General features: G+C 46.9%; 1 protein-coding gene across 14 annotated transcripts in view; it reads left to right on the top strand.

The window, feature by feature from the left end:
• Positions 1-1,216: 1,216 nt before the first annotated feature.
• MTSS1 (MTSS I-BAR domain containing 1) overlaps positions 1,217-26,702 on the top strand; it is a 164,237-nt gene continuing 138,751 nt past the window's right edge. For 4 of the 14 annotated variants that reach the window (XM_068526277.1, XM_068526269.1, XM_068526275.1 and 1 more), the window contains exons 1-2: positions 1,579-2,211; positions 22,724-22,785. In XM_068526277.1, the coding sequence (XP_068382378.1) occupies positions 2,140-2,211; positions 22,724-22,785 (134 nt within the window). In that variant the 5' untranslated portion in view covers positions 1,579-2,139. Of the gene's footprint in view, positions 1,235-1,572; positions 2,212-22,723; positions 22,786-26,702 lie in introns of those variants that run through there. The other 10 variants (XM_068526272.1, XM_068526267.1, XM_068526274.1 and 7 more) reach the window with 6 other exon arrangements.

The following is a 26,702-nucleotide window of genomic DNA, read 5'->3' as shown; positions in this document are numbered from 1 at the left end:
CCCAGGGGAAAATTATCTTCCACAGCTGTGATATTTAGCTCCATGCATCTCTTTGGTTCATGCAGTTTTCAAAACCAGACCTTTTCCTATTACGGAGTCTGATACAAGTCTCTACAGCATGTTGCACATGGTTTCTTTTCTTACTACCCCCAGCTATTTCCCTTTGTCCTGCTTTGTGCTTCAAAGGGTCAGCTGGTCCCCAAACAGGTGCTGGTTTTTCAATGTCCTTTTTAAAGGGTCATACAAAGTAAGCCAGCATCACAGTGTACACTATACCTCCTTGGTCTGTACTTGCTTTAACAGCTCTAGATTGCATTGGATTTGGGGGTGGTAGCAGAGTACCAGGGATTTATTGGGTTGCAGACACCTAAATACCTAAGCTTTTTCTTTTGTTCTAAAACCACATGCTGTGAAGCTAAGTCGTCTGCACCCTGTGTTTGGGAAGTTGTTTCAAGATGGGTCTGGGACATAAGCGCAATGAGCTTTGGGAGAAGATTAGCACTTCTTGTGGTCTACCAGCAAGAAGTAAAACCAGGACCAGCTTGTTGTACTTTATCTGGTGGATTTGGATTAGTTCCAGGCAGCCAGTGGCTGGAAAATTCTTGAGAACTGGGTCTCACTCCTCCAAGTCTCATCAGAATAAGGAGACACTAGCACAGAACCTGGTCAAGGGAACAGCCCAGAGTTGGGGGCTTATGTTTTAAGGTCTTTAAAAAGCTGCTCATTTGATTCCCTTCCTCCTTGCCTATTTGATGTTGATCTAAATGAGAGAGGTCCGGCTGTGCAGTTAGGCGGTGGAGCTGGGAAAATAAACTACCAGCCCCCAAATCAACCTGGGCCCATTTGTGCTATTTTCAGGTTAAACCTCCCAACAGGGCTCTCTGTAGTGACACCACCACCCGATGCCCTCAGCGCGCCTGAAAAACAACCGTCCAAAGTCACGGGCAGTCAGCAATCTCCATAAACTGATGAACAGTACACGGAAGCTCTAATGCCATTTATTTTGCAATGGCAAAATCAATCCACTTTCCCAGCATCCTGCAACTTTATTGAACTCGGCATCCCGCTGCGGGATACGTCGCCGAACTCTCCTTAATTACATATTTGGCTGTTTGCAATCGTGACTCGGCGCTGCAGTCCTGACATCAGAGAACGGGCCTCTTCTCAGAAGCCTGCAGTAGTAGCGGCAGCAGCGGCAGTTTTCCCGCCCTACCGAGCGCTCCCTAGTTGCGAGGTACTGCGCTAAGCGTGCCACCGTGCGAGTCCCGGGGGTCGGCGGCTGCACCCTTCGCGCTGGGCGCTCGCAGCCATTGTGGGGTGGGCACTCGCCTAGCCGCGTGCGGACACGCCCTCTCGGCTCAGCGACCCGCGGCCGAGGTGGGGGGTGCTCGCGGAGGAGGCTCGCGCGGGGGTTGAATCCTCCCCCCACCGCCCGCCTGCCTGCCTACTCCTCTCTGCAGCCGGCGCCCCACGCGCCTCGCGGGCACGCGCTTCCAGCCCCGCCCGCGTGCGGCGGACGCACAGGCCCGGGCGCGCGGCGTCCCCGCGCCTCCGCGGCGGACGCACAGCCGCGAGCGCGCGTGCGCCTCCGCGAACGTCCCCGGGAGCCGAGCAGGAGCGAGCGCCGGGGCCGGGCGCGCAGGACTGAAAAGGAGGCGGCGGCCGCGGCTGTGAGCAACAGACCCGGGCTCCGCGAGCAGACTCGCTGCTGTTGGGCGATTTTTTTTGTTTGTTTGTTTAATTTCAAAGGCATTTATTAAATTAGAAAATCTTGCGTTTTTAAATGGCGCTGGCCCTAGGTCAGCGGGTGGTTTTCTCTGCTTCAAGATGGGCTTTGCTGTTTCTGTCGTCGGCACCAGTGGTGGCCTGATTGTCAGTCTTCTCCGGGCATTTTTAAGGCCAGGAGCTGAGCGCTGCATGTAGGCGCCCTACAGAGCGGTTTGGCTTTTTAAATTATTGTTCTTATTTTGGGCAGAGAACAGTCGATTCTCGGGCATTTCGTCCTCTTTGGAGAAGAGGCTGCGAGTCGGCGGCGGGTCGCTCGGAGGCTGAAATTCCTCCCGGGGTGAGCAATCCTCGGCCCCGCGCACAGTCCAGGCAGCCCCGAGTGTGTGTCCTGTCCCTGACGACGCCGGGAAAATGGAGGCTGTGATTGAGAAGGAATGCAGCGCGCTCGGAGGCCTCTTCCAGACCATCATCAGCGACATGAAGGTAGGACGCTGGGGGCGCGGCTGCGGCGGTGGCCGCCGCGCACTGACCTCGCCGCGGGGCTTCGCCTCCGCCCTGGGCCAGCCGCTCGGCCCTTGCCTGCGCCGTGGCCTCCGGCCACCTGCGGCAGCGCTCCGGCCCAGGTGTCACCTGCTCACCGGGGCGCCGCTCCGGGCTCTGCTGGGTCACCGGGCAGGCGGCTTTTCTGGGGGTATATGATGCCTCCTGACCTCTCCCCGCTCATTGTCCCAGGGGACGGCACCATCTCGTTTCCCTGGGGGCCCAGGGCCCCGGCTCCAAGTTTTCCATTGTCTGTCGCTGGACGGAGTGTCCGCGACCCGCGGAGGCTGGATGCCTGGGCGGACACCTGATTCCCTGGGGTACAAGGCGGGGGCTCTTCCCAGCCGTGGGAAGGAGCTCCCCGGCCCGAGAGACTGGGAGGGACCTCCCTCTCCCTTGTTGGCTTTCAGGTCCACCTGGGGGAGATCTGAGCAAATTAGGTATTAATTAGGCTCTTCCAAAGCTGGCGAAGGCGTGCGTGCCTCCCCTCGGCCCTCCCCCGGGGCGCGGAGCAGAAGTTCCCAGAGCAGTTTTGCGGGGACCCCACTTCCCCTGGCTGAGGCTCCCAGCCTGAGGTCCAGACTGGGGCACCTTAAACAACTGTATCCCCTAGCCACCCAACACAAACAGACACCAGGTTTTTTCTTGGAAGGATTGTGGAGACTCTGTGTGTGTGTCCGCCCGCGCGCGGGCGCCCGTGTGTGTGATGGGGGCGGGGAACAACACCCTGGCATTTTCCTGCAAGGGTGGGACTGGGGAGAACCTGATCTTTTGGATGTGGATTTTCTGTGCACAGAGATAGACCAGGGCCCTGTGTTACTAATCCAAAGGAAATGTATACGAGCGAGCTGGCTGGAGGTGGGAATTGGGGGCGGTGGGGGGATTTTTTTTCATGTGTATTTAGGGAGCTTCTCTTTGGCTGTAGCCCAGCCCCAGTTTGCCTCAACGGATCCGGGGAGGTGGTGTTTAATTGAAAGCTCGGCTTCCAAAACGAGTGGGCAGGTTTGGAAAGCTGTGCAGCGAGTGGGTGTGGACAGCCCCTCTTCAGCCGCTGCCTCGGCGCCTGCAGGAGCTTTTGTCTGTTGAAGTGTAAGGTTTGGAGAGGGTTCGGCCTCGGAGATGGACTTTGGGAAGGAATGCTCAGCTGTCATGGCCTGTTTCCCCCTCTTAGAACCAACTGCCACCTCACCCGGGGTGAACTTTTTCCAAGGTGCCTCCGTCCTGGTCTTTTCCATTTTGAAATCCTTATACAGAGCCTGTGCCTTTTGTCAGAAATTGACATTCGTGTAGCCTTATCTGCAGCGGGACCCTGCTTGCCCAGGAATGCCTCTAATCCAACCCCTTGGAATTAGATGGATTATTCCCTGTTCAAAGACAGCCCTTTCATTCCTTTGCCCCCAATCCACATTGAATAATTGAAGTGCTCTTTTGAGACAAAGCTTGGTGTTCCCTCTGTAGACTCTGGGGTATTTCTTGTTAACTGAAATTCTATAGGCCTTATAATCAAACAGGATTTGGTTTGAGGCACACGTGTGTTCTGATCACCAGGGGAAGAATTCGAGATGGGTTGGGAGAGCTGCTTGTGTTTTTTTGGAGGGGAGAAATGGATGTTTCCGGTCCCTCTGTAGAAACAAGAACCCAGTGACCTAACCCATCGGCCCACTGCAGTCCCAGAGTGTTCACATCTGGAGTTTTTTCCTCGCTCTTTGTTCCTTAATCCAGAATCTAGGCTCAGTTCTTCCAATTTACAGGTTTGAACCCAAAGCCCTTCAGAAAGTAACTCACTTGAAGGTAGGCCCTAATGCTTGCTACCTGCCATCCCGGGACTGTCCTGCAGCACTTTCTGCGTGAGGCATTTGTGGGTGCTAAGGTGGCATGCTTCTCCCTCCCCAAGATTCCAGTTAAAAATACTTATTTAATGCCCTTTTAGTGCTGGATCTATAGTTTGTGGTTCCTGAGTTCTTTCCCTTTGAATTGAGTTGGGTTTGTTCAACATCCTGTTGGGAAGACATTTATTTTAAAGGTTTATTTTGTTTTGGCAGTCAAAGATTTTTAAAGCGAAGTGGAGTGGAAGATGAAAACATGCCTTGGGGTCTGCAGAATTTCAGACTTTTGGGGAATAGAGAGATAAGAAGGAAAAAGAGATGGGGGGGGTGTCTAATTTCCAAGATTGTTTATGCCTAAGACAGTGTTTTCATGGAGTTTTCTTTTTAAAAGGCTTCTTCGTGGAGTAGATGGCAGTGACATTTTAAAAGGGAATTTTAAAATTTGGGCATATAGGATAAGCAGTGTATAGTATGCTTATGCATGGAGTTGCCAGCAACAAAAGTCAGTTTTTAATATCTGAAATGGGCTGTCTTTCTAAGGACCTGCTTATCCTCCTTTTCACTTCCTTGAACTCCCATGATAGGTTTATGACGCCTTTGGTTCCCTTTCTGTTTGCTATGAAGGACACATGGAAATGTTGGAAACCCATTTGGAATGCCATCTTGAGAACATTTTTAGATTATTTGCTCAGAAGTGTTGTTGGGGGTGGGGGAGAAAGGGTAAGGAAAATGTTTTTTTTTTTTTAAAGTAGCATTTGATTCTCCAAAATGTACAGCAGCACAGGAAGGGAGTCAATTTCCTCTTTGAAGAAAAAAAAAAAAAAAGCAAAAAATGGAGTAATTTCAAGGCCTAGCACCATCCATCTTCCCAAACCAAAGAACCTCAAGACATGGAAAAGCTGGAGAGGATTCTTTCTGCATTCTTCTAATGATCTTTCATCTGGCTAAGTCCTGGGCTGTCAGGGTGTGTGTTTTATCCTTTTCAGGGGGTCGGATGCAGTGAAGAAAGAAACCCTCACTTTTCTTCCATTGGGATCCTGCAGCAGCTGTTAAATAACTTATTGATTCCTTGATGAGGGGAAACCCTGTGGTTTTTTCCTTTCTTCCATCCTACTCTGGTGGTCACTAATGAATGGTGGTGTGCAAAATCGCTTACTGGCTGCCCTTCCGCCATCCACATAAATCAGGTTGTCTGGAGTGAGCTGGTCCCAAAGGGAAGGGGAGACTAGGGATTCATGTGGCTGGAGGCAAGGGCCCATCGCCAGTTTGTTTAGGGGACAGTAGCTTGGAAGTGACTGTGGAAGCCCAGATGACTGACTTCTGATGTTTAAGCACTGTTGACTGCATTAAGGAGATCCTGGAATCTTTTTGGAATTTCTCTCCAAGTCCTGGGAAAGACAGGCTAATGCTTCAAACAGCAGATTTGTGCCATTACTTTTTCTTTTTTAAAACTTGAGCTGTAATTAATATATAACATTAGTTTCAGGTGTACAACATGCTGATTTGATATTTGTACTTTTAAATTTTTTTAGTTAAGTAATTGAACCAGCATGTAGAATTCAGTGATGTTTGGAGAGCTTTTAAGACCAGAAGACCCTGGCCAAACTTGAGGGTAGCTCAGCCTGTAGATGTCTGTCTTCTTTTAATAACTAACTTAGTTTAAAAAAAAACAGTTGGACGCTAAAATCAAATATTTTCCTCAGCCTTGTTGCTCAAGAATCGGCATGTCAGGAGCTGCATTGGGCCTGGTGCAGGGAGAACTTTGTACTAGGTTGGAGAGTGTGTTCGGGGTTGTATAATGTGACTGGGGGTGAAAAAAATACCCAAGCACACCTTGAATTCTCCACCCCACGTCTCACTTTAGGCAGGGGTGTCCTGTTACCAGCACCTGTGCCGCGCAGAATAGGGGCCTTGTTCAATTTTCCTCCACTGCCCCCCACCTCTGTTTGCCACCAGTATCCTCTCTCCTAAGTTCTGCCTAAAATTAGACCTGCTGAAGGGACTTCTTGAATTCCATGGAAATCTTTTGTGGTTCAAAGACATGTCATGATATTTTTCCTTACTTATCACAAGATCAAGAATGTGGGCAGTGGATCCAGCACTGGATAATGATTTCAGGGTTTTTTTTTCACCTCTACTGTTTTGCTTTGGCTTTGGGGTTCCTGTCAGACAAGAGGTTCACTTCCTCGGTGTTTATTGAGGGCCTGCTGTGTGGAAGGCCTTTTGCTGGGCTATGAGGAGCCAAAGATCCACAAGGGCTGCCCTTGGAGAGTTGCTTGTCCAGTTCAATTCAATATGGCGGCCATGAAGGAAGGGCTGGTAGTCCAGCCTGGGGAGGGGCATCGGTCAGCCCCTGCAGGCCTTCCTTTTGACTTTTCAAAAAAAAAAAAAAAAGGGGTTTTCTCTAGGAAGATAGTGAAAACCCAGCCATGGCCTCCGCCAGTGGCCAGGTGCTCTGAGGGAGGCGGGCTGCTCTGTAAACGGTGACACACAAAGGTAGACAAGCAAAGCCCTTGTAAAGTACAGATGGGCCCCATGTTGCCTTTTCTCTTAGCAAATGGCTGTGTTTGTCCAGGCTTTTACAGCTTCCTCAGTTTAGGCCTGTGGGAGAAGAAGGAGAAGTGAAGATGTCATAAAACCAGCAGCAGGGAACTGCCCAGAATGGTGCCTGTTCAGAGATTTAGGGCCTATTCTCTGTAGATCAATCTTTGGGGGCTTTTAGGTGCAAATCTTGTTGTCGAGGTTTGGAAAGAAGTCATTTTTTTTGGTCTTGGCTTGAGTGTCTCTGTGGGGAAAATCCCTTGTACGTCATATTTAACCAAATTGTTTAGAACTTGTTGTTTGATGCTGTGAACGTTTACGTTCTGAGATCCTAGTTGGTAATGCCCCAGATGGAGAGAGAAGGTCATTCCTAGTCACGGTTTGCATGGAAGGTAGGCTGAGTTTGAATTTTGCCCGGTTCAGCTATCACTTAGTTCTTTATGAGAGTAACGTGAACTCAGTGACATTGCAAGCACCGAGCTTGGTATCAGCAAGCCAAGATACAGGATTCCCAGTTAAATTTGAATTTCAGAGAAACAGTGAACAATTTTTTAGTACAAGTATGTCCCACCCACACTCTGCTGCTGACCTGTTGGCCTTCGAACTCTTTTGCCTCTTGAGGGAGGGAAAAGGAAAAAGTTAAAACAATGTCTGTCAATTTGGCCAGCTCACTTGAGGTTGTTAAAACGCTTGGAGGGTGAAAAGGTTGAAACTATTGATCCATTAGGTGCTTTATCTGTAATTTTCATCTAGGCTTTTTCCATCTTCCTAGGGACGGTCGAGAGCTGGCCAGATTCCTTCTGTAGCAAGACCATTTAGATGTTCAGATCGGGTATGGAAAAATGAGATCATTTTGAGTTTGCCATTACTTCTTGGAACTGCCTTCAGGACACTTTCCCCTAAAACCCACACCTTTGCAAAACCCACACCTTTGCAAAAACAAAGAAATACCTCTCCCTGAACCAAACAAAAGCCAAAGGACAGATTCAGCTGCCTAGGACAGCAGACAATATGCATTTGGGACTCCTGAAATGGAACTGACTGATGCCTGAAGCCGTTTAACTCAGATTTGCAGATTGCACTGCCGATTGGGCCTTATTAAGTAGCAAACCAGAGAGACAAATGGAATAAATTAATTGGATGAGCATTGAGGAAGCCCATTGTATTTGACTGCCAAGGTTCTCCCTCGAATGAGCTGGAGACTGCAGAAGGTTGCATTTGAGTGTGTGTCACGCACGTGTACGTGTGTGCGCCCGTGACACACACACACACACACACACACACATATACACATATGCATATACAACCCCCCTCCAAAAGCAAAACCAAAATCCACCCGGTGTTGATTCCAGAGCAGCCCATGCATTATTAATTTCCCGCCCCCTCTTAGCCTAGGGAAGACCTTGGTATGGGGCTGTGTCGTCTGCCGCTTCCCAATTTAAGATGCTCTTGGTGCCACCTGGTCCGTGGTAGGTGCTCTGTAATCATTGCATGTAGTGAAGAGGGGGCAGCAAGGGACTCGGTGAGAATCTACTGTGTGCCAGGATTTCCCGTCATCCTCACCATCATCCCCACTTTACAGATGAGAACACTGAGGCTTGAAGAGAGTCGGTAATTCGCTTAATGCCGTGGTGAGGTGGGCTGGCATTCAGACCTTGGTTTATTTGACCTTAAAGCTGGAGCTCTTTAGAGCATGCCTAAGGTAGAGAGGGGGCTGTGGATTTATTTCCACAGCATTTCACTTGCCTGAGTCTTGCAGGAGGCCCAAGGAAGGAATCAAGGTCACATCTCTGTGCCTGCAGCCTGGAGGTGTGAGCCTGAGCTGAGATGCTGGGAGAACTCTGGGGGTGGGGGTGGTGTGCAGCTCCCATCTGGCTGTCACTTTCGTGGAAATGGTTTAATTTGTGATGTATCGACATATTGTGGCTTCCTTCCTTCTCCCACTTACCAATCTTCTCTGACAGACAACCTGCCTTTCCCCTCTCCTCTCCTTCCCCTGGGTGCGCAGAGAGGAAAGTCACCTCCATCCTTGGCTTCTGTCCTTGTCCCCATACAAAGCACCTGCAGTCTTCTCCGTGACTGGCCAGAGGGCTGCCTTTGTATATCTGGGGAGCCCATTGGTCCCTAAGGTTGGGTGACTATGCCCATCTGTCCCCCTAATTATATGAATTAAATAAGTTCACCCGGAGTTCAGTGACTCCTCAAAGAGAACTCCTTGCCTTGAACTCATTTTGTGTCCAGCCCTGGAACACTCTTGTAAAAGGGCTTTCCGTATTTAATTATTTCCCGGTCACCCTCGAGTTGGGTTGAGTCGATCGAGCCATTGCAAGACTGTGTTTGGGGAAGTTGATGGAATTGCCAAAAAACCTCCTGTCTGTGCTGATTTCTTGGCATATACGACCTTGGTCATAGTTTCTAAGTGGTTTTTCTTTTCCTGTCTAGTTTAAGTGGGTGGAAAAAAAAATCAATGGGGTGCCTTTTGAGCTGTGTGTCTTTTTATTTGCTTTCTTCCCCTCGAAGAATTTGGACAGCAGTGAAAGTATTAGCACCAGCGCCTCCCGAATCTTGGAGGTGGATGATGGGTTTGGTGGACGGCAGCTTTTGCCTGGGCCTCCCTTCCCTGCCACCTCCCACAGACAGGGGTCTCCAGGGTCCCGGAGGAGTGGGTCTGGCTGGAGGAGGAAGAGGCAGTTCTGGGCAGGTGTGCCCATTTTGGTAGAATGGGCATGGTCACAGGGATGAGCGCGTTGGATTCCCTGGGAGCCATAAGACACTGATTCCTGGACCCTATTCCTCAGAGGGTCTGATTCAGTGCTTCTGGAGTACATCCTGGACATTAGGATTTTTAAAAGCACCCCCAGCTATACACAGTTTAAGCACCCTCAACGTGTTTTCTCGATCTTGCCTAAGTCTGAGTAAAAGCATCTTTACATGGTCACACAGCAATGAGAATATGCTTAACGCTGCTGGGCTTCAGGATGGTAAATTTTATGTGTATTTACTACAGTTAATAAAAATAAGAATAAATTTATAGTGAAACAACATTGAAGTGAACAAATTGGAAAATAACAACAGAAAAAGCACCTTTAGAATCCTTGGCTGTTTTTAGTTGATCTGTAATAGTCCTGTCCAACATGATTTTCTACAGTCATGGAAATTGTCAGATACATTAGCCACTAGCCACATGTGACTTTTGAGCGCTTGAAGTGCGGCTAGTGCAACCGAGGAACTGATTTTTAAATTTTATTTGCTTGTAATTTGTTTAAGTTTAAATAGTCATATGTGACTAGTGGCTACCATATTGGACAGTGCAGATCTATAACATACCACCTAAGTAAAAACAGTGTGCTTGCTCGGCCACACAGCTTCCTGCCCACATTCTATTTCCTCCTGGCCACATCACTGCCCCTAAACCCCTCCTGTAGAAATTTTGGAGCTACTGCTGAGCTTGGAGTCAGAGAGGTCTGGTTTTAAATCCTGTGGGCAAATTTCTTCATCTCTCTGAGCCTCATTTTCCTTTTCTGTAAAATGGGTCTCATAAAGTACCCATCTTATAGGGTTGTTGGGGGGATTCTGAAATGAGATGGTACTTGTAAAGGGTTTCGCACAGTGCCTGGCATACACGCACTCACATGTTAGCTGCTGTTGTTCTTCTGTCTTGCAGATTTGGGAATGAAGTATTCTGAAGTTTTGAAATCAGTAATTATCTCCACCACTTCTTAGGGCAAACATGACCCCACCCTTTACTGAGCTGTATTTAGAGCTTGCAGTGAAGTTGCAGGAAATGGAGAAGTTGAGTTTTTTTTTTCTTGCTAAGTAAATCACTGCTGAGTTCATTATAACCTCATCTGGCTCAGCAGGGCCTATTGGCATTTCTCTATTTGCAAACCCTCTGTCTGTATATAAAGGCAGGGAAGGGCTGGGTACCTGGCTGAGGTCCTCAGGGCCTTTAATTTAATGCGTAAAAAAAAAAAACCTTGTAGAGATGTTTACACCAGTGTATGGGGAGACTGAGTTGCTTCATAAGGGCCATCTTTTTCTGTTCACCTTGTTTGAGTCACCCCTTCTTTTTCTGGAGTGACTACCAGGAGAAGTGCCTCATTTGCCTCTAGTCTGCCTTTTAGCAGCAGCTTTGTACTGGCTTCTGTCCCTTCCCAAGACTTGGCCATATTTGGGTTCTTCCTACCTGCCTACTTGCTGAATATGGGCCACCTGTGACTTGGCCCAGCAGAGTGGCCTGCTCTGTGCCCAGTGTCTCCCAGCCTGGATTCCCTGGCTTCTTTGAACACATCCTGTGCTACTCATTCTTGCTGTTTGTCCTGCTTGGAAGAGCTTCTCTGCCGTTTTTGGCATTATTGAAATCTTTCTCATCCTTCAAGGCCTCACCAGAAAGTTACCTCATTTCTGTACCCTCCTCTGCCTACCAGGTCAGATGCCCTTGGGCATTTTTCCAAGTTCATGTTGATTCTACCTAGTACTTATTACCTTCTACCTTAAGTGGTTGCCCTTGGGCTTTGAAGCCTGGCTCTGCCACTTCCTAGCTCTATTACTCTGGGCAAGTTACTCTTGTTCCTTGAGACTTAATTTTCTTACCTTTAAAATGGGTAGAGTAATACTCTCCTATTAAAGTTGTGGAGGATTAAAAGAGAAAATATATGTAAAGGGCTTAGCACAAAATGAATGCTGAATAAAACTCTCTTATGTATCTATCTGAGCCACCCTAGTAATTTCCAGCAGAGTACCCTGCTGACAGCGGCACTCAGATGTTTCAGAAAATATAAGAAACCTATATCTTCGCTTTGATAATGCAATAAAGACAAGAGTGAAATGCTTTTCAGCTTTCAGCGTGTAAATAATTTGAGAGAACACAGTACACATATTCAACAAATATGATGACTGCTCTGTGCCAGGCACTGCTGGGGGTTAGAGATACACCTATGACCTTGCCCGAAAATTGTTTAGTCTAGAGGAGGAACAGACAAGTAACTAGAAATCAGTGTGATCTGTGCCATGAGAGATGTCAGCACAAGATTTTGAGGGGGGCCTGGGGAAGCCCTCTGATTCTCATTTGGAGTAGGAGGACAGAATCAGGGGGAGGCTTTTGATACAGGTGACCCCCAAACTGAGACCTGAGTTTTATTTTACTTATTTAACAAGCATTTTTATGGTACAACCAGGCACTATTCTAGTGCTTTACAAAGACTCTTAATCCTCCCAACAACCCAATGACGTAGTTATTCAATACTAGTCCATCTATCAGTGAGGGACTTACTGCTATAATTCCCATTTTACAGATGGGGAAACTGAGGCGCAGAACGGTTAAGCCATTTGCCCCCATCTTACAACTATCGAGAGGTACAACTGGGAGTTGAGCCCAGGTAGTCTGGCTCCAGAGTCTGTGCCCTTAATCCACAGTGCTGAGCTGTGTCTCACAGCATTTTAGGATTTCCTTTTCAGATTCCATAATGGGTGTATGTTATCAATTGCTTTGAAGATTATTCTACCTATAGCTTTAGGACTCAGGATGAACCAGAAAAAGCAAGAAAAATCTAGGCTGTCCTCTGAGCTGCTTCAGGAGGCTCAGGAGGCTCAGGAGGCCTCCCTTTATTTCAAGAGGAGTTGGACCGGCCAGCGACATGAAGTTGTTGGGCGGTGGACTCAGCCAGGGGCCGCTGATTAGTCAGCAGAGGAAAGTATGTGGGGGGCAGGCGGGGTGTGGTTCCCAAGGGACTGACACAGTTGTCCGAGGTGACAACCACATGACACATGTTTGTTTTGCTGGAGAAACCCCCTCTGTCAGGGTCGCCCCAGTAATGGCTCTGCAACCTACAGGACTGCACCTCAGGAAAGGGGGCTGTGTGTAGTAGGAGGCTGGATGGAAAGGCTTCGAGATTAGTTCACAGGGAGACCTCAGTTTCGCTTCTGAGGCCCGGCTTGCCCCAGCCCGGCCGGCAGCTCCGGCAGCTGAGCAGGAGGCCATTAAGGAAGTCTTTGAGTTTGGTTTAATGGTCCCTCTTTGTTTTGAAGTGATTGTTTACTGAACCTTCAAAGCCAGCTCTCCAGCAGGATGTGATCTGGGGCCTGGATAATTGGATGAAGCACCCCAATAGGAAGCAAGTAGCGGGGAGCAGGGCCAGGAGTAGCTAGCTGATGGCCAGGCCCTTGGCATCTGGGCACTGGGAGGCTCTGAGCTGCTGCTGGGGGACGGGGGTCATCTTGCAACCAGGAGTAGACCTGAAGCAAGGGTCCCCTGGAACCTGGCCTCTTTGATGTTGTGCTGGCCTTAATTAGGGACACCCTAATTAAATCACCAAGGAGAGAGCTTTCCTCTACATTTAGCATAAAGCATTAGCAAATGTTTTGAGAGCATTTCATGAGGGATTACTTCTCCAAGATTATGCAAGTAATAGAAAGTTAATGAAAGGAAAACTAAAACCTCAGGTGAGTAAAAAATAAAAGTCACCCATAACCACTTGATTACAAAGTGGGTTATGGACACATGTTTTAGATGAAGGCTCTTGCGGCCTGTGCCCTGCCAGAAGTTTCTTTTTCCACTTAGCTTTTCACTTGTGCTTTCTGTGCGTGTAATTAGAAGCCAGGTCAGTTTTAATGGCTGTGTGGTGGTCCATTGTTTTGTTTGTTTGTAGTTAATTCATTTAGTTGACAACATATTTGAGGACCTGCCATGTGCCAGGTTCTGTGTTAAGTGCTGAGGATACAGCAGTAAATAAAATGGACGTAGATCTCTGCCCTCTTGGAACTTATATTCTAGTGGAGAAGGGGTGGGGGTCTGGGACAGACAGACTGAATAAGTCAATTGTGTTATATTTTAGAAGGATATGTGCAATGGGAAAAAATAAAGCAGGCCCAGTGTGGCAGTTTTTAAATAGGGAAGGCCTCACAGAGAAGCATTTGAAATTTGAGCAACAGCTTATCAAGTATGTGGATATTAGAGAAATAATGAATGTTCCAGACAAGGGAAGAACATGTGCAAAGGCCCTGAGGTGGGAGCCAGTTACATACTGATTTGTGATTAGGCTGTGTCCAGTTTTTCACTAATTATAAGCAGCACTCCAGTGAATATATCCTTGTAGCTACACATTGATTTACACTGGTGGTTTCCCCAGAAGGATTTATCCTGGGTCAAAGGTACATACTTTCATGGCTCTTGAAACCCATTGCCAAATGCCTTTCAGAAAATGTGTATCAGTTCACATTCCCATGTACAAGTGCTTATCACCAGCGATTACTTCTGAAGGAGCAAGGTCTGAACATCAGGACAGAGAAATTGCTGAGGCCACAGCATCCAAGACTTCAGAGGGATGTGGCATCTTATCTAGAGCGATAATTCTCAAATCTGTATGTGATTTTAGCCATCAGAGCATGAGTGTCCCCTGGGGAATGTGTTAAATGCAGACCCCTGGGCCCCACCTCCAGAGATTCTGATTGTGCAGATCTGGGGCGGGGCTCAGGCATCTGCAGTTTTAGCAGACATTCCCCAGTGGTGAGTCTCTGGGAGGTCGTGCGGGGAGTGTACCATGAGTAAGTAGAAGTGGGGGTGGCTCTTGGGCCACCCTGAGCCACCAAGAGCCTCCTCTGCAGCTCATGAGGTGAGTAGGAAGGATCTCCCTGCTCTTCCCACCCCGTCCCCGCCCCCCAGATCACACCCTCCTGGGATGTGTTCCAGGGGAACAAAATGACTCTCATGTCTGAATGTAGCATAGCCTTCTATACTTCCTATCCTTTGCTAATTCTCTTTCTTCTGCAGGGAATGCTTCCTCCTGTCCTTCTTTCTTTCCTTCCTCTTGACCCAGAAAATTCCCTTTTGTCCTTTAAGGCCTCGGTGAGGAATCACCCCCCTCCAGAAATTTGCACCAACCCCACCTTCCAGTGCTTTATATCTGGAGTGTGGTGCCCTCCGAAGGCTTTGGTATTGGTGGCTTACACAGCAGCATTCCTCAACACTCTGGCCTGTTTTAATCCCCACCCGGTACCTGTGCATAGTAGGTGCTCATTAAATGTCCGAGTCAGGGTGGCTGGCCTTGTATGTTGACTCATTAAAATAGCAGTTGCTGGCATTTCTGGAGTTCTAAGTGCTAGTCATCTTTATCTGCCCTCGTATTCTTTCACTTACTCTCGTTACCATCCTTTGAGGTGGGAACTACCGTGGGTATCGTTTAGAGATGAAGACAGAGCGGCAATGGATAACTGAGTCACTTAGGTCCCCAGTGGGGAGATCTGAAGTTGGGCAGCCTGACTCCACCCACTAGACCACACTGATCCTTTTAGACACTGGATTAGACTGCCCATCAGGGCCCTCTATCCAGGCAAAGAGAAGGACATTCAGTGGAAAGACACTAAAAAAGGGCAGTGACTATAGAAGTAACAAACACAGCCCTTTTGTGTGGTACCCACCTGGATGTCATTCCTAATAGCCCGGCTGGGATTTGGGGCTTGTGGAGTTCAGTGAAAGGGGAAATCTGTTTAGTGGAAGGTGGCAGTGCCCACGAAGTGTGCACAGAGCCGTAAGGTCCTTTTCACAGGCATATTTATTGCTGGTGAGCTTGAGTAGGTGGGTGAGGGTGGGCGTGCAAGGAGGCAACCACTGATTATCCGAGTGGCTGCCATCCACTTGATGGACACGGGTAATTAGTGGATTAGGCAAGCCCCAATCAGAAAATAAAAGCCCAGGAATGGTTTTTATGATGGATGGGCTTACTTAGCGCCTTTCATCAGAGGATCTTGGGAGCCCTTCATCTTGTAAGTTGGGGTGGGGAAAGATGGCTTTGGGGACAGAGCTGTGACAGGCACCCACTTCTGGAAGCTGCAGATTACTGCCTTGTGCTTCAAGAAGCATGGAGTCCAGAGGCACTCCTGGTTTGGTCAGAAACTTCCTCTTGAAGCTTTGCTTTTCGTTTCCCTGAAGCCTGAGGTCACTAAGGGGTGACCCTAGAAGAAGGAGAGGGATGATGTGGACTGCGTTCCTCACACTCACCCTGGGGAGGGACCCGGTGGCAGGGCTGGTGGCAGCAGCCTATAGAGATGCTCCAAACAGGCTGTCCGACCTCCTGGTAGAAGCAGATCAGTTCTGGTATCCACAGGAAACCTGAAGACTTAACAGAATTATCCATAATCACACCGCTAATGATGGTGACTGAACATTTCCCGTGCATTTCTATCAGACGTTTTTTGCACAAAGAGCTTTTCTTTGTTTTGTGTTTTCTTTTTCACATGGTTGAGAATCTTGACCATTCCTAGGTCGACATTACAGCTTGTCCGGCGCCTTTGCGGTTGTAATCGGGGTTTATGTGTTTGGAGCCCTTGCTCTCCACTTTACTTTGTCTGGGCTCCTACTGAACCCAATATAAAGCAGGACCCAGCCTGCCTACTGAGCGGCTTTCTGCAGCCCTGGGACTGGGCCGGGAGGCTGGGTCTGTGCATCTTGCTGCTTGCACGTCGCAGAATCAGGGCAGTGCTTGGGCCACAAAGTCGGGCAGATTTAGGATCAAGTTTCAGCCTAGACCACTAGGACGCAACCTTCCTGGTCCTTGGTTTCTTCAGCTGTGAGATAATTAGCAGCACCTGCCTCACTGGGTTTTCGTGAACACGTAGTAAGTGTGTGTATCAAGCTGTGCTCCTCCGAGTGTGGTCTGTGGACCAGCAGCCTCGGCATTACTCAGATCAAACAGGCAACACACAGGCCCCATCTCAGACCAAGGGAATCAGGACCTGCGTTTCTGCAAGATCCCCAGGTGATGGATATGAAAGTTAACATTGGAGAAACGCTGATGTATGTATCGGGCATCTAGCAACTGTTTAGAACATGGTGATGCTTAATGATGATGGTGGTGACAGTGATGCTTGTCAAGGTGAAGAGAAGGGCTTGGGAGATGACCTGTCCAGTCGTATATCCAAGACTTGGATTCTCATCAGCCATAACCACTGGTGAGCCAGCCTCTGTCTGGAACTTTTGAGCTGGAACCCGACTCCCTGTAGCCTGTCCGCGCTGGTCCCTGTTTCATTCTCAGCTGAGCCGAATTCTACCTCCTCGTGAGAGTCCCCTCCAGTCTCTGGCTCCTCTCAAACGGTCCCTTCTCTAACCAAGGCTCCCGGCTCCTCTCTGATCCCCGAGTGGCAGCACTGGTGTCTAATTCCCTCAGCTGTCCCCTGAGGTTCTGCTGTCACAGCGGGCGGGGCTGGGAGAGGCAGTTGCTGCATTATTTATAGGGCATCGTTAACCAGCCGGGCTGATGAGTTACACACAGTTTATTCTTCTGTGCTGTGTGTGGGATGCCATCCCAGGCCTCTGTTTAATACAAAACAAAGCAAAGCAAAACAGAGCCCCAAGTCAGCATGACCACTGGCTGAGCCCTGTACTCGGGTTAGGCAAGTGGCCTGCCCAGCCGTCTGGCTGTGGGGAAAGCAGAGGAGAGGACAGGAACTCGGGGGTGTTCTTGGAGCTCAACCTGGAGGCTAGGCAGGGCAGCCCACTTGCATATTTGCTTAGGTGGCCACCACACTCTTGGGGAGTCGACGGAGATCCGGTGGTCTTTCTCCCTCAGAAGTAAGAGAATAACTTCATTCTCCTGCCCACTTCCCAAGGGACCAGGCTGCCGTCAGGTATGTGATGCGGTAGCCAGGTTCTCTTGTCACCATGCTGGTTTGGGATTTATGTCACTCGCCATCTGGATGAAGGCCCCATTTGTAGTTCAACCCTGGATCTTGCCCTGGATGGCCGCCCATGGTCACCTTGTCCGTCCTTCCATCTCCTGCTTCTCCCAGCATAAATGTGCCACTCCAGTGTCCCTTGGAGGAGCCCACTTGTGCTGTTTCTGCTTCCCTGTCTTTGTTCCTCTTACCGGAAATGCTTTTCCTTCCTCCCTCCATTTTTCTGTCCTCGAGCCCACAGTTCAGCGGGGGAGACTCAGGCTCAGAGATGGCTAACTGCATGATATGAGGGAAGCAGGTGGGTCCCAGGATACTCTGCAAAAGGTGACATTTGAGCTGGGTGGTGACGGCTGAGTAGGAGTTTTCCAGATTGCTGAATCCCCCTGGAGGTTAGAAGAGAGAACAGCCTTCAGGGGGGGCTGTGTGGTGGGCGCCCCGTCTGGTGGCTGCAGAGTTAGAGCCCGTCTTCGGGGAAGCCCCATCTCTCTCCCTGTAGGGAAGTGGAGACGGTCAGGCAGCTTGATGCAGAGTCCTCCACGTGCTTGTAAACACACCAGCTTTGACGGGGAACTCTTCCATTCTCCCAGAACCCTGTGTGATCTGAGTTCTATTCTCAACAAACTGCCAGGGCTTCACAACCTCCCTGCCCCCCTCTCCAAAGAAATTCAGGGGGTTCCAGAGGGAGGAGAGCCTGTTTCCCTTCACCTGTGACTTTGCACTTGGCAGAGCCCAGGCGCTCAGTGGGAGTCTTATTTTCGTTGACTTTGGTATGTCTGGAAAGCTGTGAAACCTTTCCGTGTTCTCGGGTGAACTCCGCAGTGGGGTCTGTGTTGAGGCTTTCTCATAGCTCTGGGGATGCATGGTGAATAGCGCCCGCCAGACACACAGCCTCAGGAGACAGCTTTCTGGGACTTCTTGGTGGGCGGTGCAGATTAGAAAATTAAGGACCACATTGACTTGCTTTCTAAAAGGGTTCTCAGCGCACACAGTGTCTCGACTGGCAAATTTCTTCTGAAATTTGAGTCTGCTCCCCTTTACCCAGCCTTGTCGTCTAGAACAACCCAGCGCTTTTTCTCTCAATTACCTTTTTATCTTCCTACGAGTGCCTTCTCCCTCCTTCCTCACTTCCTCCAAGCTTTTGAATTTTTGTAGTAAAACTTTCAGGTGGGTAGAAACTTTTTGTTTTTCCTTGAAAGAAACTTTAAAAAAAAAAATCTGAAACAACCCAACATCACCTTGCCTTTAAATTTTAATAACATTTATACACTTAAAAAAAATTTCTCAACAAGGAGGTTTTTGTCTTCTGTTCTTAGAAGTTCTTTTTTTTTTTTTTTAAAGAATCCATTAAATTATATATTGCCTAAAACAGGTGGGCCTGACACTCTTTGAGAGACTGTCAAATATCATCAAGTGGGGAGAGAGCTGCGGTTGGCAGCCTTCTTCTGGCTGAGTGGGTGTTCGTAGGCGGAGAGCTGGGTGCTGTACCCCCTAACTGGAGCGGGGACCCTCCTTTTGTTGCTAATTTGGTAAAGACTGGAATGAGGCTCCCAGTGGGGGCAGATAAGTAGTTTTTAAAGTGGTTTGAGCAGCTGTTTTCAGGCACATTCATCTGCGGTTTAAGTACTCCACCTGCCATGTACTTGGGAACAGCAGAGACATTGACACTGTGTGTCCCACTGCCTTGCTCTGTGTCTGCTTTAACTATGGTGAACTCATAGTGAGATGCACAGTCCGAACTGTACTTAGGAGTAAGAATGAGGGATCCCAGCCTGGGTGGACCATCTGACCTTGAGAGTTTTAAACATCTCTCCCAGCATCCCGAAGGAGATTCCTGGGAGCCTGCAGACGCTTGGATCAATCCTGTCAAAGGTTATTGAACACTTACTGAGTGCCTGGCACTGCTCTGAGCCCTTTAGATGTCTGACTTCATTTCTTCCTCACACCAACCCTGGGCAGTGGTGACTTACCCAGGCAGAGGTCGGAGGACCTGCCCGATGTCCCATGGCAGACGGGAGAGCTAGGATTCTCGCCAGGAGATGGGCCCCTGGAGTTTGTGTTCCTTATTCCTTCCCAACATTCTTTTGGTGTTCCGTGATGTCAGTGTTCAATAACAGTGATGGAATTATGCATTTTTTTTTGTTGATCATTATTAAGAAACTGGCCTGAGAGGTCAAGTGACTTACCCCCCATAATTTACTGCCAGGGCCGTGGCTAGAACTCAGGATTTGGGGCTCCCTGCGCAGGCCTTTTGCCATTCTGGCGTGTTTTCAGTGTGCCTCACCTTTTTCTTTTTTAATTTAATTAATTAATTAATTTATTTTTGGCTGCATTGGGTTTTTGTTGCTGCACGCGGGCTTTCTCTAGTTACAGCAAGCGGGGGGCTATTCTTCGTTGCGGTGTGCGGGCTTCTCATTGCGGTGGCTTCTCTTGTTGTGGAGCGCGGGCTCTGGGCACGCAGGCTTCAGTAGTTGTGGCACTTGGGCTCAGTAGTTGTGGCTCGGGGGCTCTAGAGCGCAGGCTCAGTAGTTGTGGCGCACGGGCTTAGTTGCTCCGAGGCATGTGGGATCTTCCCGGACCAGGGCTCGAACCCGTGTCCCCTGCATTGGCAGGCGGATTCTTAACCACTGAGCCACCAGGGGAGCCCCTCACCTTTTTCTTAAGAAATATTATGGATCATCTCAGTGACCTTCTCCAGGGGTTCCGTGGGTGGGAGTGGCTGCTGCTGGGGAGAGGAGGACCTGGCTCCCGTGTCCTGTGTGCAGATGAGTGATGGTGGTTCCTTTGGCTAGAAGTTGATGGTCCGTGTCTCTGAACATCCTCAGGCTTTTCATAAAGCTTCTCATACTGTCTTGTGGACCAGAAAGAGAAGGGATGGCTAGATGAGGCTGTAATTGGTTAGTTGTACTCTCGTGCTCTTAAGGATGCTTAACTGATTTCCATCTGGACAGAGATCTCTAGTGACCAGCCAGAGGACTCTGATCTCAGCCTTTACCCTTAATTACTTGGATGTAGATGTAGAAGGCGTGTTCATACCTGGACTTGATAAGAAAATGGCAAATATATTAGGTGCTATACTTGGGATTCCCCACAGTGTCTTGATGGGCCTGGAAAGGTAGCCTGAGCCCTCACAAGCTTTCATTCAACACAAATAAAGTTATGCTTTTGGGTTGAACAGACCCCCTGGGGCACAAAGATGGGATGGAGGCTAAGTGGTTTAGCAGATGATGACAGGACCTGTGCATGGGTGTTGGTGTCAGTAGCTCAGATGTAGCTGCCAAAGGACTTCTGCCAGGAGCCAGTCAGACAGAATCCCTGGCCTGGTGCAGCTCAGTGTCCCATTGGGAGCACATCGCCGCTTGAAGGAATAAATCCAGCACCTGCAGTTGGGTCAAGCAGGTCCCAAATGCCCAAATGCAGAGTTGATGGTTGTGATCTAGCAGCATGCATGAAACAGACTTTAGGGTTTGGGTGGATTGTAAATTCATGGTGCTGTTGTTGCCAGAAATGCTAATTTGATCTTAAATTGTTTTAATGTAATGACTTCATTGTTTTTATAAAAATGATACATGACCCTTATTTAAAAAAACGAAACAAAACTATGGCCATGGAGGAAAGTACAAACAAGAAAACAACACATTGGTCCAAATCTTAGCTCCCAGAAATATTCCATTATAATATTTGGTAGACGGTTTTCCAGATGTCTCTGTGCACATTTTCAGACAGACTTGATAGCTCGAGAAATGTATAAATGGGCACTTTTATTAACATGTTCTATGCAAGATATTTTCAAAATAAAAATATATTTACTTTTACTTTCATTTAACAGAAGAATTGAGACTGAAGTGAAGTAATACTGAAGAAATTGCTGAACTTCAGATAACTGTTTCTTCTCTAGAAGAAATCAGTTTCTCAGACATTCCTCTAAGGCAGTGGTTCTTAACTGGGGGTGATTTTGCCCTGTAGGAGACATCTGGCAGTGTCTGGAGACATTTTGTCACATCCAGTGGCATCTGTTAATGTTCCTGACATCTGGTGAATAGAGGTCAGGGATCCTGCTAAACACCCTGCAATGTACAGGAACCCCTCCCCCGCCCCCCACCCCAGCAAAAGAAAGAAAGAAAGAATTATCTGGCTCAAAATGTCAGTAGTGGCAAGGTAGAGAAACTGTGCTCCTAAGCATAAGAGAAAAAGATTATTAAAAGCATTAGGAAGGTGAAATCATTGTTTTAGGTCAGTTTCAGTTTTAGACTATATTTTGATGGGGCTTCTATAATAAAAGATGAGATGATTAACTTCATTATAGTTTCTCCATCCCCTCTCCTTAATGACAAAATCAAGAGGTGTCATACGTTATTTTTACCTTGTCAAGGTTCGTAACATTCACATTCTAGCCTGCAGCTGTAACCGCTCCCCTCTAGTTTGCCCCCATCAGAATTGCACCTGCAGTTTTGAGTTCGTGTCTGAGCGCCATACTTAGAAGAAAAGTAGAGACATGTGATGGAGTGTCCCCAAGATGCTGTGGGGATGTGAGGCAGGGGCCCGTGTAGACACAGAATTCCATCCGGGAGCTGAAAGAAGGAAAGCCGTGGATGAATGTGCTGCTTATCCTCCGTCCTTTGAAAAGATGTGTGTGGAAGCAGGATTGGTCTTAACTCTGTGGATCCCTAGAAGGTTAGAACTAGGGCTGCGTGGACCTAAACGACAGGGTGGCTGATGTAGGTAGGCTGCCTTGGAGGGTGATGAGTTCCCTGTCAGCTGCAATGCGCTGGGGAACCACCTGTAACCATGTTGTATGTAGGTGCTGGGCTCAAGCCATCAGCTGAGCAGCTGTATTTAGGTAACTTCCCAACCGTGAGATTCTGCTAGTCTAATAATGCTTCCCAATAGTCTCCTGTCCCAGAGAGGAGCCCCAGTCACTCTGGTTCCCCGCTCCCTGCCTTCTGGGATAAGGGTGAGAACAGCCAGAGCCATGATCAGGTGGTTCAGGGTAGAGCCTTAAATGGTCTACATATCTTTTTTTTTTTTTTTTTTTTCACACACACACACTGTATTTTATTTTTACAAGAGATAAATAGACTGACACCAAGCATTGTACATGGTCTACATATCTTGAATTTGGAGCCACCCATCTGTTGACTCAAAAAAAGTGATACATCCATGTATGGCTTAGATTCTGCCAAACTTGTTCCACTTGGTATCTGTAGTATTTACAGGATCACAGGGACTGAGCACATTCACAACCCATTTCTGAGCCAGTACACTTGTATGTACAGTAATCTGGGCAACATGTCGTAGACTGCCAAGGAAGAGAGCATATACAGAGTGTTTCCTGTATAATTGGAATTGAGTGTGCTGTCAATGTCTTCATCAGATGTCTATCACAGCGTGGCTTACTGACATATGGCTTTGTTTTGTTGTAGGGGAGCTATCCAGTTTGGGAGGATTTCATAAACAAAGCCGGAAAGCTACAGTCCCAGCTTCGGTAAGTAGAAGCATGTCATCCCTAGGAAAACGGCAGCATCCTTAGACAAAGGATGGAATAGGATGGACCCAAGAGGCAAATTAGGGTTAGTTTTGGAAGTGTTGCAGATAGAGAAGCATGCAGTGCCATTGCCACTTATTAGCCATGCGTCCTGACCTCTGATTCCCGTATGTAAAATTAAACTCATATCCGCTCCGTCTCCTTCCACTGGAATTTTGAGAGTCAAATGAAGTATTATATGTAAGGTAATAACGGGCCAGGTACATGGTAACAGTTAAATCTCACAACCCCAAGAGATAAGTAGTGTTGTTACTCCATTTTGCTGATGAGGAAACTGAGGCACAGATAAGCTGAATAACTTATCCAAAGTCACACAGCTAGTATTGATAAATGACAGAGCAGGGAATTGATCTGAGGCAGTCTGGCTCCACAGTCCATTCTGCTTACTGCCTATCCTTATAGAGTTTAAAACTTAGTTTGTATAATTCTATTTACATGAAATGTCTAGGTAATGCAAATCTGTAGAGACAGATGTAGATTTGTGGTTTCCTGTGGCTAGGTTGACTGCATGAGGGACCTTTTTGGGGTGATGGAAATGTTCTAAAATGGGATTGTGGTGGTGTTTGCATAACTCTAAATTTACTGAAAAATTGATGACTTATACACCTAAAAATGGTGAATTTTATGGTATACAAATTATGTCTCAATAAAACTGCTTAAAAACCAAGATCTAATGCTGATGTGCTCTAAGGGGCTATTATTATTGCCTCATCTTGTGCTTGTTAATATATCATTTCATATGAAATAGAAAATACGGCAACATCTTCTTGTTAAAGCTATATGCTTTTGAAATTAGTGAGGGGAGGGGTGCGATTGCACTTAGAGGGTGCTTCAAGAGGGTTGGGACATTAAAAAAAAAAAAGCAGTTATTTTCACGACCCCTGTTCATGGCGTATTGGTTGGTTTGGATGTATGGGGATGGTTTTCCAGAGAACAAAGCAGGTAGGTGTTTTCTGGGATAAAAAGCCATGTGGATGACAGACAGAGGAGGGAGGAATGACATGGGGTTCTTAGGACTTTGCCTGTTGGCACCAGAGGTCCCTGCCCAGAACTTTAGCCATAGGACTGGGCATTCCATGGCTCCCCAGTAGATTAGGAGAGAAGAACTTGGGAGACGTGGAACTTTCCCTGTCCATTATTCAGCTTCATGGGGCCTGGGATTTCCAGATCCATGAGTGGGCATCCAGATGGACCATGGGCTCCAGACTATGGCCCCTTTGCCACTTGTCAAGTCATTTACCATTTCTTTGCTTACGAACCTTCGATTACTTTATCCTGGATCAGATCCAAACCCCTCTGCCCAGAATGTAAGGCCCTCTCCCCCAGCTCTGCCACTATCATCATTTATTTCAAATAGGTTAGTCTCCATCCTGTAGGAGGTCACCTCCTGTAGTAAAACAGTAAAACATTTAAGTCCAACCCCTCCTTCCAACACTTTTTCTTATCCAGCCTAATTTAATTGTCTGGCAGGTTTTCAGGGTTGACCAAGGAAAAGATGCTCTTCCCCTTTTACCAGTGAGGAAGCTAAAGCTTAAAAGAATTAACTGATGAGTTGTCTTAAACATACAGAGTGAGGCTTAAAGCAATCTTATCCCCACTGGTACAAAGTACCATATATTTATATATATATACATACATATATACATACATATATACATACATACATATATATATATATATATGTATGTATTTTAACAATATGTAGGCCTCCTGAGGGCAGGGACCATTTCTTTATTTTGTCAAACTACTAGTACCTGGCTGAGAGCACCATAGGAGCCTCAAGCACATGGTTTAATTTTCTGTGTTAGAGAACGCATAAGGATAAGACCGTAGAAGAGGCAAATAGTCTTGGAGCATGTAAGCTGAAGCACTCCTTTCTCCTGCTGATGGATGCATGTTTGCTTTGCCCCATCAGAGAGAGCTAAGATGTCCTGTGACAAAAGCAGTCACTGAAACATGGCTCATCGGAAGTCGGTGTTTAAAAGCTCTTAATTCGTCACACTTGACCACAGTCTTCGTTTTCACAGGAGCCCTGGTGACTGTGTAATACTCAAGGCACCTCTCCAGCTGGCTCATTAAATTTGGAAGATTGGCCTTGACTTGAATAAGAATAAATCCAGCTGTTGTGTCAGATATAATTATAAATCAGAATGAGCCATTTATAAATCTCAGGGTGTTTGATAAAGCTAACTTTTCCATGGTGCCAACTCTTTAAGAAATATACTTTGAAGTGGTGTGTTTTTTTTGGTTTGGTTTGGTTTTGGTTTTGTTTAGTGTGTATGTCATTGTGTCTTTTTTTTTTTTTTTTTTTGAGCAGGATATTCTCTTGCTCTACTGGAAAATATCAGGCCTCATTTTGAAGTTTGGCTCTGAGGGATCATAGCCCAGGTTTTCCTGGGGACCACTCCCATCACCTTCCAGGAACCTTTTGTTTCATAGCTACTCTTGCTTATGTTCAAAGGTCATTTCTTTCTTTTTTTTCCCCTCTCTGATTTGAACTCATTCCTTTTTAGTCCTTATTCTCATCTTCTTCCTTCAGCAATTTTGCATTGTTAGGAATGCTCAGTGGGGGCTGGATTCATGTGTGAAATACTTGGAAATTAACATCAGGCTGTAAATTCTGTTATAAAGTTCTTGTGAGTGAGCCTGGGGCTTGCTTGCTTGTCCTGGGTAATCACGGCCCTGAGATGCAGTGGTGCTTACTTTTCATTCAGTGGCATCTTGGACCATGACTCTAGGAACCAGGAGACCACAGAGTGCTCAAGGCATCTTCCAGTGCTCAAGGGGATGTGAAGAATTCAGAATAACTTCTAGGGCAGCAAATGAGTATAGTAACTCCTCCTCATTCTCAGCTTTTAGGAATTCAGAAGATGCTGTTTAGGTAGCATTCTAACGTTGAAAAAATAGTATCTCAGTTTCCCTATAATTATGATTTAGGGGGAAAAGTCACATAGCCTGGATCTTGTAGTAGGATGAACACGGCACTGTAAGTCATGCTGGGCTACTGGTCTCTGCCCTGGTATGAGCTAGTGATCTTGACAATCACTATGTAGCTGTGGTCTCAGTTTTCCCAACTCTGAAATGAATTGTTTAACCTAAACGATCACTCTCCAAGATTCCTTCTGCCAATCCATGTAGCTATATCGTTTTCCTACTCTAAAATCACTTTCACCTATACCATGTCTGAAAATTCACAACATGAAAGAAATGTTATAAATTTTCTTTGTAATTGACTCATTCTTAAAGTGATTCTCTATAGTATGGATTTCTAATTAGTTTTCAAAGTACACATTGAAGTGAGATAATTTTGTAGGTACTCATTAAGCAAGAATTCCTAAAAAATTAATAGGTAGTTTTTTCTTTTAGTCATTTAGTAATTTTTTGTGTCTATTTTGAAGTCTATTGGAACCATGAATTGAAGTTTATTTCTAGTATGCAAGTAGGTTTAATTTTTACCTAATTTTGTAAGTTATGTGTAAGGAAAGGGACATTGAAAAATGCCAGTCTGGTTTTTTTTTCCTACTGGCTTCCTATGGCAAGTACTGGATATGCCTTATTCATTTTATATATATATATATTCCACCTTATTTAGCAGAAAACTATCTTTTTATTGCCTAAAGATCCTTATTCTATTTTCCGTGCAATATACAATTGCTGTATACTTGTAAGTATGCAAAGTTTATCATAGTGCAGTCTCTTGTGAATTATCTTCATCTTTTGTCCTTTATACTTTGTCATTTCTTTTGGCTGGGATTTGGACTATGGAATTTACATTAAGAAGAGAGATGTGTGAAAGGACAATAAAATTTAGATTTGGCAACGTCAAAAAAAAAATTTGTTCTTTTAGGCAGAAACAC

The sequence above is a fragment of the Eschrichtius robustus genome, chromosome 17, assembly GCF_028021215.1.
Source record: "Eschrichtius robustus isolate mEscRob2 chromosome 17, mEscRob2.pri, whole genome shotgun sequence".
NCBI classification, from domain to species: domain Eukaryota; kingdom Metazoa; phylum Chordata; class Mammalia; order Artiodactyla; family Eschrichtiidae; genus Eschrichtius; species Eschrichtius robustus.
Note: the sequence above shows the minus strand (reverse complement) of the source record. Positions and strands in the feature narration are given on the sequence as shown.